We start from the raw sequence: 17557 nt of genomic DNA, 5'->3' as shown, positions 1-17557 counted from the left end.
AAGTGGATCCGGAAAATATCCTCTTCCTTGATCAAATCACAGCATGACATGTCTAGAATTTATTTTTATCAAGGTTCTAAAAAACGCTAGGCACTAGTAAGGCGGCGAGCTGGCGCCTAGCGCCTAGGCAGCTAGGTGGGGTCTAGGCAGGCACCTAGGAGGCCTAGGCAGATTTAGGTAAATTTCTTCTATATCTTGTAAATAAGTGCATATTGACACTAACAAAAAAATTAGACTTGTATGAAATCCATGGATAAGATAATAAAAGAATAATAAAATGCAAAAAGAGTATCCAACAAGTCCAAAATTTAAAAACACATTGAGCACATATGTCATAGAACCATAGTGAGGAGTATTGTAGGATAACACATGTACAATAAGTTCCCAATTTTAAACCACACAAAATTCAAAATAGGAGGAAAGTAAGGAAATATAGTAATGTAGATAGGATTTTTTTTTAGCACCGCCTAGCCAACCTAGTCACGGCCTAGAGCTGCCTAGGGCCGCCTCACCCGCCTAGCGCTTAGCCTGCCTAGAGCCCAACTGATTTTTCCAACCGATTTGCAAGAAAACGTCTCGGATCACTACTGCCTAGCACTTAAGCAGCCGACCAATAAAAATTGTTCATAATTTAAATCTTGATTTATTTAGTCAAACAGAATACAAAAAAGTGTGTATATTTAAATATTTAAGTTCATTTTTGTTCAACGTGTAAGTAGATTCTCATCGTGTTACTATCTAACTTTTTTTAATAAACAAGTTACTATCTAACTTTTAAACTAAACGTTTCAACAACAACAAAAAATTTAAGTTTAAATAATTGAAAAAATATATACAAATAAGTAAATATAAAGAAAATGTGAAAAAATAAAAATGATTTCAATGACATTTTACCACTTCTTCAGACATATGGACATGACCCATGGATTGTTTAGTAATATTCCCTTGGTCCCCTTCCGAACACTGTCCCCTCTTTCAGTCTTTCCCCTTTCAAGTTTCTAGTCCTTCCTCGATACTCGTCCATTTTGTCTTTTTTTTTCCTTCAAAATTAATATCATCCAATCCCACGCTTTTTCACTTTTATCTTTTTTGTGGTAATTTTTTATCTAATCCTAGTGGACCTGCCCAACAAACTAAATGTTATTTAATCTTATCCAAAACTATTTAATATTACTATTTAATATTATATTTAAAGATATTTATCTTTTTTTTTTATTAACAAATAATATTATTTAAGGAAAACTAATAAAAAAAACTTAAAAATTTTGAGTGTTAACAATAAGAATAAAATAAAAGGTAAAATGAATAGTACTATGATTGACTTTTTAGTGTAAAAATGTGATTTTTCTTTAAAGTGAACCGTACCAGAAACTTTTCTTTAAAGTTTCTTATTATTTATTACTAAATGGATGGTGGACTTAGAGTCATAATAAACTAGTAATAAGGTAGTTCAAATTCGCCTTTGGTCATAATCGAACTTAAGAACCCTCACTCACACGTGAAAACGAATAGTTTAATATAAAACTGATTAATGAATTAGTTTAATAGTTTTTATTTTTATTTAGGAGTTAAAAGTTTAAATTTAACTTTAGTAAATAAATAATAAATTCATACTAATTTATTAAAACTGATTCATGGATTAGTTTAATATCTGTTAAAAAAAGAAACCCAAAACGGTAAAATCAAAAGTAAAAACCAAGTACAAAATAACTCACTGTCCCTCTCTCTCCTCTGTTTTATAGAATTACACCCTTTTGTTTGTGGGTGTGGGTTTATATATACATATACATATACAGACCCCTTAAGCTTTCTTCTGAGTTTAAAGTTTTTGCGTTTTAACCTCTTCACTTCAACTCCCATTCTCTCTTCCACTTAATTTGTTCTCATTCATTTTATGTTACATTCTATCATTTTTTTGATTCGTAAGAGAAAGAATGCTTCCTTTCCAGAACTACTCTGAGTCGGAGCGACAGAGCTGGTCCAGTCAAAACCGCAACAACAACAACCTAATGGACGGCGCAGATTCCATCCTGAGCTCGGCGGCATCGGCGACGGAGACCGCCAAGTCAGCAGAAGCATCCACCAGCCACAAGGAAGCCGAGAGGCGGCGCAGGCAGCGTATCAACGCCCACCTCTCCACCCTCCGTACTCTCCTCCCCAACACCACCCGGGTATATATATCTGTAACCGCGTACTTTTTCTCGTTATTTCGACTTAACGCAGGGACATTACAGTAATTGCACGCGGTGTTTTGAATGTATGCAGACGGACAAGGCGTCGTTGCTGGCGGAGGTGGTGCAGCACGTGAGGGAGCTGAGGAGGCAGGCTGATGACCTGGCGGGCCAAGGCCGGGCCGGGTCGGAGGCCTGGCCGTTTCCGGGCGAATCGGACGAGGTGACGCTGAACTACTGCAACGGCGGGACCAAGCTGTTGAAGGCGACACTGAGCTGCGAAGACAGACCGGGTCTAAACCGGGACTTGGTACAGGCGATAAGGTCTGTTCGGGCAAGGACTGTGCGGGCTGAGATGATGACGGTCGGCAGTCGGACCAAGAATGTGGTGGTGATGCAGTGGGCTGGCGGTGGCGGGGAGGAGGGGTTTAGGGCTTTGAAGCGGGCATTGAAGGCTGTGGTGGAGAATCGGACCTCCGGTTCTAGGCTGGGTAAGTTGGTTTCGGGTAATAACCGGGGTCGGGTTTATGAGGATGCTGACGAGGATATGAGTTTGTATTGACCAATAATCATGGCGTGAGGTGGTTGTATAGAAACCTAGATTACAAGGAATAAAAAAAAGTTGGATTTTCTTGTCGTAAAGAATGAAATGGTTTGTGGGTTTCTATAGTAACCTTTACAAGTCCGGACACTACGAGATAGTGAATTCGGTTCATGTAAGTTGTTTTTGTTTGTAAGATAAATCAACAGTATGAAATCCTGTTTCTATGGAAAGTTTATACTCATTCAATAAGAATGAGCCTATTAAACAAGGGAATACAATTTCATACTCATTTCCAAACTTGTAAGTATTGAGGTTGTGTTTGGTACGGACGCGAAAAAGAATTCATGAAAAATCATTTTTCATGCATTTTCCTTAAAAACAGAAATGCAAAATCTTGGCCAAGCCAAGGAAAATGAGTGTCAACGCTCAAAACATTACGTTCTATAACCAAAACCTCATATTATGTCGCTTAGTATTACAGTCTAATGACATTTTTCTTCATTTGTAAGTGAGAGATCTTAGGTTTGATTTTCGCCAAAGGCAAATTTGAACCACATTATTGCTATCACATTGTGAGACTAAGCACATCCCCTCCCCCTTAGTATATATAATATCGGTTGTTAAAAAAAAAAAAAAAAAAAACTCATAGTACTAATTTTTCAAGTGTCCTCCTGCTTCATATCTAATATTCGTATGCATTCTTGTATAAAACTTAATGTTGTATCATCTACAATATCAACGCAAAATATACTAGCAATGTTTAAATGAAATCAGCGTGGAAAGTATGTGAATAAGTAGAAATGTGAAAAATTATGTCCATGTGAGAAAAGAGCGATTGATTTTCATAATTATTTTTGGCTGACGAGCCGCGACGACGGATGCCAATGGACATTGCATTTGAGCTGTTTGTTTGTCATGCGCGGGGCGGGTGCGTTGCACTTGATGCTCCGCATCGCACATCAACACCAGCCAATTTTATAGACCGAGCTTTTGGGCTTGCTAAATGTGGCCAGCCTGAGACCCTTTTCGGCTCAAATCCTTTTAGCACTTGGCTAGAGATGGCCTAAGAGTCTATTCCACCTGAAATTCTATGCTCAACTCTTCTTCTGGTCACCGGAGTAAAAAAGAAAGAGGAAATGAGAGAGGAAGAGGGAGTACAAGTACATGTCAAGAAAAAATTGTCTGTAATTTTCATGTTCTGTTTCACGTCCAAGCAGGCGCCATCATTCTAAGTCTTGATGAGTACTACTGAATGCTAATAGGTGGCGCTCGATCCCCTTGAATTGCAGTCCAAACTTTGTATTTAGACCTAAAATTGTGCCAGCTTCCCACTATAACTGCTATATATGATCTCCTAGCCTTTTCCATTTGAAGAAGCAACACAGTTCTAAGGCCGGAGGCATCAAATGATTCCGCGGATCTTGCTCGTGAATGTACACAATTTAAAGTAGAAAATGTATCAAAAGCTAAGGACGGGATCAATTCATTTTAGCGATGAAAGGGAGGTTTCAAAGTTTTAAAAAGCATAGATTTTTGTAAGTACATAGCAGTTGAAAGTGTTTACAGAAGTTACTTGCATATACATATTGGTGTTAGTCTGTAAATGTAAGGTAAGTATACTATTCAACAGGAAAGAGTCATAGCTTTTCCGAACTCCGGCTCAAGTGCAATTATCCGAGGTAATTATATTTTCTCTTGCAAGTGGGTTTTTACTATAGTAGTGGACAGGAGTTGAGCCCTTATATGATGGTGTAGGTTTGAACTTCGTTGATGGCTAATCTAACAAAATCTATCGATTGACAAAAAAAAAAAAAAAAAAAAAAAATCCTCCTAATCTTGTTTAACTAAATACATTCCGCTTTTGTTTGATTATTTATAAATGAATGGGGATATTTCCATATATTAACTTACAATTGTTCGAAGAAAGACAAGATTGTCCTCAATAAATGGACAGGCTTCTCATATACTCCCACGCATAGCTTACACCCCTGAAGGTCTTAGCAGCTGAATGTGACTGCCCACAGCTTACCTACCCCTGGCAAGGAAAAGTCAAATATTTCATTATAGATAAGGATTAATTACCCAAATCTTATCTTTCATACATTCCCAATTGAAGATTGACTCCAATCAAGTAAGTAATCCCAATTTAAATCAATTAGGGATAATTGCTCCATTATCTCAAGATATTATTTCCTATTTAATATCTTGAAAATATTTCTCCACAAACATTGGTCAATAGGATGCCGCCATGTGTAGGGTAAAACCCTAACAATGGTCGGCCCTCTCCCTTATATATACCCCATATTCTACGAAATTTCAAAAGCTTTTGCTACCCTAAAAATGCCCTCAACACTTTACTCTCATCAGAGAAACTAACTTAGGCATCCGAGATCCATTGGCCTAACCCACCCCCCACCCCCCCCCCCCCCCCCCCCAAACCTCGTGGGCGTGTGAGGCTTAGGTCTTTGATCAAAAGTGTTGATTGTTTTGCAGGTACATTTTCGTCCAAGACTGAAGATGGCGAAATTTGCAACGTTGAAATTTGCATCGACAAATTAGTGCTTTCATTAAGAGCTAATTCAAATACTCGAATAAGCCTCTTACTTTTGGTTTCTTGAATTTTTTGTTACGTTGAATTTCTCACGTGTTGTATCAATTAATTTTTCCTAGAAAACTTTCTTGATCAATCCCGGAGAAATGATACAATGGTAGGAAATTTAGAAACCATGACGAACGAAACCTCGTACATACAAGGATTTGGACCGGAAACTGGAGACGAAGACATAGCCCCATGACGGCAATCCTTCAGGCTCAAGGCAAAGGCAAGAGGAACGTCACCACCGCTGAGCTGCACCACCACAGTTGCCGTGACCCAGCAGCTACGGCAAGGCTACTGGGCCACGACCCAAATATCGACACCACTGCTCTTACAACGCCTTAGCCTTCAAAACCCTGGGTAAAAGGCCTAGAGCTTGGCAGCTGCCATAATAGGCCTAAGGCAGGAGGCCCAGGCCACTGCCTAGCATGCCTACTAGAGCTCAGCAGAGCTAGCCCAGCCAGCAGGAGTAGTCCACAAGCAGGCGGCCCAGGACCAACTCGCTGCTAGTCGAGCCCAAACTCGTGAGGAACAAGTCGTGGCTTAGCGTTAACCAGCTTACGCGTGACCCTATCGCTTCCCTGCGCACGCTCTGACCACCCAACCTGGTTGGCCTACCTCGCGACCAACTCCGGCAACCCGGCCCAAGGCCTAATCCAATCCGAGGCCACTTCATGCAATCCAGATTCCGATCATCGATCCCGCGATCAACTTAAGATTATTTTCACCTTACTTTTCTACAGGAATGCCCCCGCTCTGGGCTCAAGCTTTGTGCCTGTTGTCCATGACATTTCCACCATACATGGAGACTCCCATTATCCAGACTCTTCTAATCCGAATGACGAGCACCACTTGCCTCAGCAGGTTGCCAATTTGACGAGCGCCCTCGTGCAGAAGACCACCTTGGCGAACCAACTCCTTGAGCACATCGAGATGCAGCGCGCCCCCGATAAGGTATCCCGAAGCAAGACAAAGGTGGAAGATCATGACTTATTCTAGCGATGTCCTGACAAAAAGCTGCTCAAGTTGTCACGAACCGTGCATTTGGGTAATGTGCACTCTCGTTTGGGCCCTCGGTAAAACGTTTTCTCCCACCTAAATGCGCAAGGAAGTGTTTATTCCTAACTTGGTTCACGAGTCAGTGTGTATTCGAGGTTGAGTTCACACTTTGACGAGCACTTAAGACATTCTAAGCAAAGTGTATACACGAGGCTAGACCCACAAGGAGATCCTCCTGCAAGGCACCAGAGTAGGCAGCCACATAGCAGACCGAGGAGAGCACGAAAGCTGTCCAGCTTAAGTTCCATTGGCAGCACTGGCCAAGCACAATGACGAGCGGCATAGAATGAACCATGTGAACTGCGGCAGCGACACATGCGAGCAGGACATACCAAAGAGCAACATAGACCAGCAGGTCAACAACGGGGGGCAACAGGAGCTTTCCACCATGTGCAAATCTAGGATGAAGTACAAAGGTTCGTAGCATAGTAGCTACGCGGATTCCAGCACATTGATACTACCAACGATGCCTTTCGTAGAGACGTGGCCAACATGAGCAGGGCACTGTTTACAGATGAGATCGAGTAGACAGAGCCACCGTGAAAGTTTAGCCCATCGTATTTCACCGTGTTCAAATGAGATAAAGATCCAGACAGACACATGATGCACTATTGAAGTACCATAACCCTCTACTATAGCAATGACACTCTCATGTGCAAGATCTTTGCCACGACGCTCTAAGGCGAGTCGCAAGACTGGTTCCACACCCTGCTGCCACATTTAATCCAAAACTTCAGCAAACTTTCCTTGGTTTTCACTCAAGAATATTCGTCTTACCGCTCGATCAAAAAGAAGTCTGACCACATCTTTAACATGAAGAATGACCCGAATGAGTCACTTCGCACATACGTCAAGAGGTTTCAGGTAGAGAAGGTGAAGATCATTGGATGAGATAACAACATTGCAAGCTCAGCCTTCCATAAAGGGTTCCCAGCTGATCACCCGTATTTCAAAAAGTTGATCATGGGATAAAATGCTAGCAGATTCTTATGCTTTGGAAGAAAATCACTCATTCTAGGATAAGGCCAAGCTCTCCCAGAAGCCGCCTGAGCAGCCGCGCAAGGATGCAGAGCCAACTCAGAATAAAGCAGACAATAAACCGCTCAATGAAAAAGACAAGCCAGGAAACAGACGTAGTGATCGGTCCCCGACAAATGGAGGCTCAACGCTTAAGACGTACACCAAGTTCTCCGTCTCGATCAACCAGATCCTTCGCGACTTCAGAGACAATCAGTGGTTCAAAACGCTGCCACCCATGAGGGGACACTTCCAAGATGGACCAAACAAAATATTGCACATGCCACAGAGGTTCCGGGTATGTAACCAACGACTACACCATATGGATGAAGTACCTTGAGAAGCTCATGAAGGAAAGCAAGTGCGACCAGTATGTTGACAGGCCAGTTGCCCAACCAAGGCAAGAAGCAGATGTCGATGTCAAACCTTCAGCCAAGACAATCCGAATCAATGGCATCTTTACCAAATCTGAGCATCTGAGGGCTACTAACAATTCCAAGAAGAAGAAGATCTAGCAGGCGAGATCGGTCTTTCAAGTTCAAGCCGTAGATGCTGTACGTGGACTAATTGTTGACTTCACCGAGCGGGATGCTGAGGGAGTAGACTTTCCCCATGATGATACCTTGGTGATTTCTGCTCAACTGGCCCATGCCAGCGTCGACAAAATGATGGTAAACAACGACAGCTTAGTTAACATCATATATCTATCAGTCATCCAGAAGATGGGCCTGGAAAGCACGATCAAACGCAAAGCAAGGGTTTTGACCAGATTCAACGAACTTACCTCAACTGTCATTAGCACGATCACGCTCAACGTAACCAGCCCTCCAATTGCCTAATCGCAGACCTTCATGATCGTTAGCGACCCATCTCTTCATAATGGGATATTGGGCCGACCTAACCTAGTGAAGATTGGAGTTGTGACCTCGATCGAGCATCAGAAGATCCGATTTTGCATCCCAGGGGGAGCAGTTAGAGAGATCAAAGGTGATCAGGCCATGTCTCAGCGATACACTGTTCATGTTCTCAAGGAGTCGAAGAAGAAGTCTTTCACCCCAGCAGTAACGTCTGAAGTGCAAAAAGACGATTTTACCTCTGCCAAATAGCAATTATAACAGGTAGATTAAGATGATGACATCAAGGTCGACAATGCCCTGGCAGATGAATCAAGATGGAAGCCCGAAGAGAACTTTAAGAGTATCATTCTTGACCCCTACGGGCTGGAGAATATGGCTAAGATTGGTTCACATTTGAGCCCGATGGAAAATAAGGAACTCAATATTTTCCTTAAGGAAAATCATGACGTTTTCGCATAGTCACCCTCTAACATGCCCAGTATTGATCTAGCGATAGCTTGCCACAAACTGCACATTGATTTTACCGCCAATCCTGTGATCTATAAAATACGACATTTCGTACCCGAGCGAGTCACGATTATTAAGGTGGAGATCGACAAGTTACTGAAGGCCAGATTCATTTAGGAAGTGGCACACTCAGCATGGCTGGCCAACGTCGTGTTGATGATGAAAAAAGACAAAGGCAAATGGAGAGTATGCGTGGATTACACCGACTTCAACAAGACGTACCCTAAAGACAATTACCCGGTTCCCCGAATCGACCTGCTCGTTAACTCAACATCCAGGAACCAACTGCTCAACTTCTTGAACGCATACTCAGGCTACAATTAGATTGCCATACATGAGCCTGACAAAGGGAAAACCGTATTCGTGATCGAGCGAGGCACATACTGCTACAAGGTCATGCCTCTTGGCCTCAAGAATGTAGGAGCAACTTATCAACGGCTCATAAACTTGATGTTCAAGAAGTAGATTGAAGTAACCATGGAAGTCTACATGGATGACATCATGGTGAAAGGCAAGTGGCGGTCAAACCACATCGATAACTTGGCGGAGACTTTTGACATTTTACAAGAGTACAAAATGAAGCTCAACCTAGCCAAGTGCACTTTTGGTGTCTCTTCAGGCTGATTCTTAGGGTACCTTCTGACCTAGGAAAGAATTGAGGCTCATCCAAGGTAGATCAAAACGATCTTGGACATGAAGTCTCCCACAACTCTAAAGGAGATCCAAAGTCTGATCGAACAAGCAACTGCACTCAATCGTTTCCTCTAACGATCCATCGAACGATGCAAGCCCTTTTTCAAGTTAATCAAGAGGGCGTAAAAGGACAAATGGGATGACGAGTGCGAGAAAGCGTTTCAAGACCTGAAGCAGTACCTAACGTCACCTCCACTACTATCCAACCCGAAAGCAACAGAGAACCTATACATCTATCTAGACTCATCAGAAGTAGCAGTGAGCTCTACCCTCATACGAGAAGAGCTAGAGGCCTAACTGCCGGTATTCTATACGTCCAAAGCTATGCTTAATGCTGAAACCAAATACCCGAAGATTGAAAAGCTAATTTTGGCGCTAATTGTTACAGCTTAGAAGCTCATATCTTACTTTTAAGGGCATTCAGTCATCGTCATGACCCAGTACCCACTAGGATCAGTTTTACATAGCCTAGACGCTTTTCAACGAATGATGAAGTGAGTGTTGGAACTTGGCCAATACAGCTTAATATACCAACCCCACACGACAATAAAGGCCTAGACATTGGTGGACTTCGTAGTAGAATTCACCCTAAGCTTGAAAGACGCAGCAACTCAGCTCGAAAGCACCCCAAAGATAGCCGAGCAAGCCATAACCGCACCAACCCCACCTGCAAGAGATTTCTGGCGTTTGCATGTTAACGGATCATCCAACAACTAGGGATCGGAAGCAAGCCTACCCCAGATGGTTCGATGCTTGGGCAGACAATCACTCTAAGCTTCAAGGCGTCAAACAACAAAGTAGAGTATGAAGCCTACTAGTAGGTCTCCGACTGGGGAAAGACTTAGTAATGAAGAAACTCGCAATATATTCCGATTCCCAACTGATCACCGATCAAACCTGAGGGGAGTACGCTGTAAAGCATCTAAGGATGGCCCGATACCTTGAGAAGGTACAAGAGCAACTAGCAACGTTCCAGGCATACACACACACACTCAAGTTTCATGAGTAGAAAATGCCTACGCAAACGCACTAGCAAACTTAGGCTCTGGCATAGACAATCAGCTCAAACGTTTCATCCCAGTCTAGTACTTAGAGAAGCCGAGCATATATAATGAACCAATAGTCGAGGTAGCACATATCAACATAACTTAAAGTTGGCAAGATCTCATCATCAACTATATAATCAACAAAACGCTCCCCGCAAACAGACTAGAGTCCAAGAAGCTCTAGATGAAGGCAACACGCTACTACATATGGAACAGCATACTCATTCATAGATCCTTTTCAGGACCATATCTCCGCTGCCTATCACCTCCCGACGACCTGAAGGTTTTTAGCTCAATCCACGAAGACGCATATGGAAACCACTTTATAAGCTGGTCCCTGGATCAAAAAGTTCTTAATGTTGGCTACTACTGGGCAACCATGCATCAAAACGCCAAGAAGTATGTACAAAAGTGCAACAGCTGCCAACGCTTCAAGCCCGTTCCCGCACTACCTGTCAATGAACTTCACCAGCAGACGAGCCATTGGCCATTCATGTAGTGGACGATTGACCTGGTATGACCAATGCCGTCTACCACTGAGGGCAGATACATGATTATCATAGCGACTGACTACTTCACAAAATGAGTTGAAGCCGAACCCATAACTATAACTACCCAGACGGACGTAGAGTGCTTTATATGGAAAAACATCATCTACCGCTTTGGCATCTCTCACTCCATCGTCACAGACAATGGTCCGCAGTTCATGGGCAAAGACTTAGCGAGGTTTTTAAAAAAACATAGCATCAAGCAACACATGTCCATGCCCTTGTATCTGAAGGGCAATGGGCAAGCCGAGGCGTCCAACAAGACCATCCTTGATTTCCTTAAGAAATGTTTCTCAAACAAGAAGGGTAAGTGGCCAGACGAGCTCCTCGATGTTCTATGGGCATATTGCACCACCAAAAGATGAGCAATCGGCGAAACTCCATTCTCTTTGGTGTATAGCTCTGAGGCAATCATCCCTCCTAGCGTCATGGTGCTAAGTATCAGCACTATACTGTCGAATTTTGAGTAGAACGAGAAGGAAATGGCCACAAATCTATACTTGGCAAAAGAAGAACGAGAGAAGCTTATCACTTGCATTACGGCCTATCAGCTACAAATTCTCTCCAGTTACAACAAGATGGCGAAGATCCGGTAGTTCCAGCTAGGAAACTTAGTCCTCAGAAAAGCCTTCATAACTGTCCACCAGGAAGGCTCTAAAAGATGGCTCCCATCTGGAAATGTCCATACAAAATCAGCCATGTAGGTAGAAAGAGCAACTACACTTTCACCACCATAAGCGGCAAAGATAACGAAAAACAGGGAATGCTTACAACCTGAGAAAGTGCTATGTGTGACCTTCCATCATTCATTAGACCCTGTTCATGACAAATAAAGTTCGAAGACTCAGCAGCTTGACGAACAAGACCTTGCATACCAAGGAATATTAGTTATGCTATTTCTACCTACAAGCAAAGTTAATACATTTCTCTATTTTCAATGAAGATTGAAGGAATTATTCACAAGTCTGGGCCAAGTGCATAAACAAATTGACCACCTCTGTGACAGTAGAAGACGTCCCTGCCCTTGCAGACATGGCTTGTGTTTTCCCATCAAGAGAATGTAAACTAATCCGAGATATCCAGACGTGGATGGGTTTTACGAATGCTTAGTTCCTCCTGAATGCATAGACTACCTACTTTAGACGACTCCCAGAATTGGCCACAACAGTCTTTCTCCTAAAAAGACTTGGCTGACTAAAAGATTCAATTCTGCGAAAGCCCGGGTCTCTAACCGGAAGATACACTAAGTGCAAGATTCTTGCCCATGAAAGAATTCACACGACTACATTATTCATCCTCGATGTGCAAGTTTTCCTAAATGTAGCTTACCTTTAAAGTGTTCTAATACTAGTTAAGAGACCTGTGGAGTCAAGTTATAACTCGGAAGGATATGGCTTCTAAGGTGCGATTCTGCCTACACCGTAAGTCTAAAATGCCTCTGAGAGCCAGGGACAATGCCTAAAATGGTCAAGCGGGTCATATGTTTCTATAAATACGATGCTCGATCGATGACCCAACGATTGGTAGCCCAAGGCAATCTGTAAGCCAAGACTTATACCAGTTATGGTTACCCGGACCTGTCTGCTTATTTAAAAATAGTGCTTCTGGTCGACGATCTACGATTTAAGTTTTGCAAAAGCTAAAGCCAAAATGTACAACTATAGCAGATACACGGATTTCCTCTGCTTTCTACGAAAAGCATATGTTCGGCCATAGCTCTATAAGTTAAAAATTTTGCAACATGCCCCAGAAAGGCTAAGGCTCGTGCAGCCACTAAAACCAAAATGTACAACTATAGCAGTTATGTAGATTTCCTCTACTTTATACGAGAAGCATGTGTCCGGCCTTTGACTTTATACGTTAAAAATTTTGTAACATTATTCGGGAGGGCCAAGGCTCGTGTAGTCACTAAAGCTGAAATGTAAGATCAAAGCAGCTACGCGGATTTCCTTTGCTTTTTACAAGAAGCATGTGTCTAGCCGCCAGCTTTATAAGTTATAAATTTTCATTTTTTCCTTATGCAGGTAAAGTTCATTGACAATCAGAGCAAAGACTAAAGCCTAAAGTAACGATGTGGGATCGACTGCTTCATCGAAGTAGCCAACACAACTGCCTGTCTTACGATAAAGTTTTGCAAATCGCTTCCAGCAGGCAAGGCTCCCAAAGCCCCGAAGTAGAAACTAAAACCTAAATGACGACGTGGGATTGACTGCTTCGCTAAAGTAACTTACCCAATCGCCCGTCCTACAGCAAAGTTTCGCAAAAGACGTGGCAAAATAGAATGATGAAGCAAAGCAAGAAACTTTGTTTATTAAATTTCTAGCAAATTGATAAACTGGCTTAAATGCTAACAAAGTCTAAATAAAGCAAAACGAAAAGGAAAAGAAGAAAATTCCTAAGTCTAAGCAAAATGACTACTTATTGGCAGCCTGTGCAACCACTGGTTCTTCGACTGCCATGCCTTCAGTAGCAACACCGTTCTCAACAGCCAAAGCTTCTATTAGCTCATCCTCAGCCGCCCATGCCTGACCTTCAGCTACTCTACCAAAAGGCAGCCTCGAACAAGAAATCAAGCAGATCAACTAGAGAAATAGAGAAAGTCTCAAAATCCTTCTCGGAAAACTCATAATCCGATAACTTACCCTGAAGATGGTCTACATAGCCAAGCTTGTAGCAATTGGCTTAACAAGAAGCAAGTGCCACTTTGTGATCGGCTTTCTCATTCTTCAGCTGCACGTTCTCCTCAACAAGTCTAGTGTAAGCACTCTGCAGCTTATCTAGTTCCATTTTTTTTCAAGGTTTCGCTAGCAGATAGCGCACCTTGCAGATCCACTTCCTTGGACTCAAGCTTACTGGCAACATCCTTGAGACGAGACATTTCATCATGTATGAAGACAAGCTCATTTTCCTTGGCACACTGAGCAGATCATAGCTCCAAATTGACACGCTCAAGGTCATTAACCATTGGAGAAACACAACTGACTTCCTTCTTTACAGCTTCCAACATCGCCTGAGTCGTACTAAGCTTAGCCTTCAAGTGGACGACTTCCTGATAAACGGTCTCCAGCTGCACAGAAGTGAGGGCAAAGGCATTAGACCCCTTCAAAACGATGAGTTCAAATTCGAGCTTCTCGATCTTTTTAGCAGCCAAGCAAAGTTGAGCAGTCAACCCCACTTTGGCCTCTTTAACACACTTGACAGCATCCTAATCAACATATATAAACTCAGCTGCCAGGATCAAAGTTTTATGCATTATAGCAAACAAGGAAGACCTCATCGAGTAGGCAAGACGCTTCACAAAAAAGTCTGAACGGATGATAACTTCCCCAATGCTATCAACGAACTTGGTGCATGCATCGATGTCCTTAAACAGGTCAGCCTTGAGTAGCGCATAAGCCTCGGGAAACTCCCCAACCTCATACTCGGTGGATCTCTCACAACTGCTCGTGCGAGTAGATTTCCCTTTTCTCAGCAGACACATTAGCCACAACAGATGAAGGAACAGGCCCAGGCGCCACCTTAGCAGCAGAATCTATCTTCCCGCTCTTTATAGCGATGAGCCTCTAAGAAGCTGAATCGAACTTAGCTCCTGACGGGTGCTTCGACACCAACCCAGACACCAGGGGCACCACCTAACCTTTTCGTTGGGAAATCCTCTCAGCAATGGTTATGGCTACCTTCGGAGCAACAAGTTTCACATGCCCAGACTCAACGATCTTTTTTGTCCCCTTGGGAGAAGTTAGATCGATGACAAGCTTCTCACCAGCAGTCGAGTCCCCTCGAGTAGCAGATTAAGTCTTTGGTTTCTTTTCAGCCGAAGGTTCACGAGCAGGTGAATAAGTTATCTTCTTTCCATCCTCATTGGCAGCAGGCTCTACACAGCGATTAGACGAGCAAGCGCCTCATCCTTTATCTGCTTTATCTATTTCTTCAGAGGCAGCCCACCTTTCTCCTGACAAAGAGGACTGAGTAGTCAGCCCCATTCACGATATTCAGCAGGAATGCCTAAGGAGATATGCACTTTCTTCATATCCGTTGAAGTTCTTGAAGTTGAGCCAAATTTGAAATCTACACAAAGTACGAAGAACAATTAGTAAACTGAAGTCATGAACCAGCTCAATAAAAATTCAAGCAGGCCAGGAATGAAGCAATTCACTTACCATTGATAAAGATAACCACAACACGCAGCACAGGAGAGAAGTCAGACTCCTACTCTCCACTTACCTCCAAGGTATCTCTCACTCACTCATGATCACCTTTGCAGGGAGCCTTAAGCAGCCTATGGCGAGATCTCAACTGCCCCACGTCTTCCTTTTGGCCAATTTTAAAGAAGTACCATAACTCATTTATGGTCAAGCCAAGATAAAAAAACTTGCTCAACTTTGAGAACCCCATCATTGCACGAACTGTATTCAAGGAGCACTGAGCATGCATGTATTTCATGGAGCAAATCATCTCCTGGAAAAGACGCGGCATGGGAAAAGTAAATCCCAACATGAAGTACTATGGATGGAATTTGATAGCTATTTTCCTAACAGTGGCACCCTTGTCGCACAGTTCATGCCCGCTATCATTTTTCACCCCTTGACATGAACCACTAACGGAATTGCATGCTTGTACGTCTCAAGAAAATCCCGAAACAGCTCGTTGAAATTGATCTTGACATGTGCAGCCTTGAAGTAGCCCACTTTTGCGATCGAAGGAAAACATCTCAAAGTCCTTACAAAAGTACGAAGAAAAAATATTTAGAAGGCAGCTTGTGAGAAGGAGAAAAAAAAAAACGGAAAATGACCGCAAAGCCCAGCACCAAGCCTCACGGCCCAACCTTCTTTCATGCATGTGGTGCATATGGCTCATGCCACTTCAGCCCAGCACAGAATGAGGCTCGCACCTTACTCTTCATTTTTTCTCTCGCGCGCAAGCTTAGGCTACCAGGACCAGAGAGCCAACCCACACTAGTCTCTCCCACTCTCTCACATCTCACCTGCATGGGCTCGTGCCCAGTAGCCTTGAAGGCTCGGCCCAAGCCGGCTTCCCCTCACCCCAGTGGGTATGTCCCCTCGACTCGAGCCTAACCGAGCACCTGGGCCATGCCAACCGATCATATGTCGCACCACCAGCAACCTCATGACACCCTTGCCACACATTTCACACTTCCTCAACCCTCTTTGAGCCACTTTTTCAAGTCCTAAGAGCACAAAAAAATCAAGAAGATAATTCAAATTATTCTTACCTTGGTGCGGCACGGATGAGAAGAATAACAATGAGGTACGACTCTTTGCAAGGGGCAAGAGAAGAAAAAAGCTAGGAAAGAGGGAAAAAATTTTCCTCTGGCTTCTCTCTTTCTTGTAGGAATGATAATTGTTCTCCAAATTTATTTAATCCCCTGCTTAAGGCAGAATTAAATAGGTATATCAAGTTGAAATTGGGAAACAACTTTTCAAACCCATGTAGCTTAGGATTTCTACACCTACTGCCCTTTTCCTACGTGCAGCCCAGCAGATGTAGGGGCATTTGTGGAGCCTAAAATAATCCCAAAAATTCTAGAGGCGACACGTGGACTTTCATTCAAGAAAGGCAAGATTGCCCTCAATACATGGGCAGACTCCTCAGATACTCCCACGTCTAGCTCACACCCATGAAGGTCTCAGAAGCTGAATGTGACTGCCTATAGCTCACTTGCCCTTGGCAAGGAAAAGTCAAAGCATTAAAGATAAGGATTAATTACCCAAATCCTATCTTTAATACATTCCCAATTGACGATTTACTCCAATCAAGTAAGTAATCCCAATTTAAATCAATTAGGGATAATTACTCCATTATCTCAAAATATTATTTCCTATTTAATATCTTGAGAATATATCTCCATAAACATTGGCTAACAGGATGCCGCAATGTGTATTGTAAAACCCTAACACTATGGCCGACCCTCTCCCCTATATATACCCCATATTCTATCAAATTTCAGAAGCTTTTGCTACCCTAAAAAAGCCCTAAACACTTTACTCTTCTCAGAGACTTAGGTATTGGAGATCCATTGGCCTAACCCCTCCCACCTTGTGGGCGCGTGAAGCTTAGGTCTTTGATCAAAGGTGTTAATTGTTTTGCAGGTGCATTTTCGTCAAGACTGAAGACGGCAGAAATTTGCATCAACACTTTCAATGGTGGATGAAGTGTGGCATTTATTTAATGCTACAACGAAATGGCAGCAGCCATTTGTGACTATGTGTTTGCTTGCATGCAATTGTGCATGCTTTCTCTTCTATGCATTAAATGACAAATGGAAAAAAGGGTTGCATGCTAGGTAGGCTAGGTGTTGATTATGTCATGTGAACTTAAGACTTTTTGGTCTTAGTTGTTGGCATAGTTGCTAGTGTATGCCTATAACTAGATGTAACATTTATGCAATTAGTATGCTTGGAAACTGGAAGGGTAAGCATCAGAGAAGCATCCAAGAGGGAGAGCATTCGGCTTTCCAATGGGAAAGGTTGAACATAGGTTGAGAAAAAATCAAGAGAG

At 42.8% G+C, this 17557-nt stretch overlaps 1 protein-coding gene across 1 annotated transcript; it reads left to right on the top strand.

Annotated features, from left to right (window-relative positions):
• The first annotated feature begins 1823 nt into the window (after positions 1-1823).
• LOC137717835 (transcription factor bHLH30-like) lies at positions 1824-3004 on the top strand. The gene is made up of 2 exons (XM_068457325.1): positions 1824-2171; positions 2266-3004. The coding sequence occupies exons 1-2, from the start codon at positions 1935-1937 to the stop codon at positions 2731-2733; spliced, it is 705 nt and encodes a 234-aa protein (XP_068313426.1). The 5' UTR covers positions 1824-1934; the 3' UTR covers positions 2734-3004.
• The last annotated feature ends 14553 nt before the right edge of the window (positions 3005-17557 follow it).

The sequence above is a fragment of the Pyrus communis genome, chromosome 1 (genome assembly GCF_963583255.1).
Source record: "Pyrus communis chromosome 1, drPyrComm1.1, whole genome shotgun sequence".
In the NCBI taxonomy this organism is placed as follows: Eukaryota; Viridiplantae; Streptophyta; class Magnoliopsida; order Rosales; family Rosaceae; genus Pyrus; species Pyrus communis.
The sequence above is the reverse complement of the archived record's forward strand: the minus strand, read 5'-3'. Positions and strand labels throughout refer to the sequence as shown.

Excerpts from the sequence above, each read along its gene's own strand:
- LOC137717835 (XM_068457325.1), top strand. The coding sequence starts at position 1,935 with ATGCTTCCTTTCCAGAACTACTCTGAGTCGGAGCGACAGAGCTGGTCC. Across the intron at positions 2,172-2,265 it reads TCCTCCCCAACACCACCCGG|ACGGACAAGGCGTCGTTGCT; the intron begins GTATATATATCT and ends GAATGTATGCAG.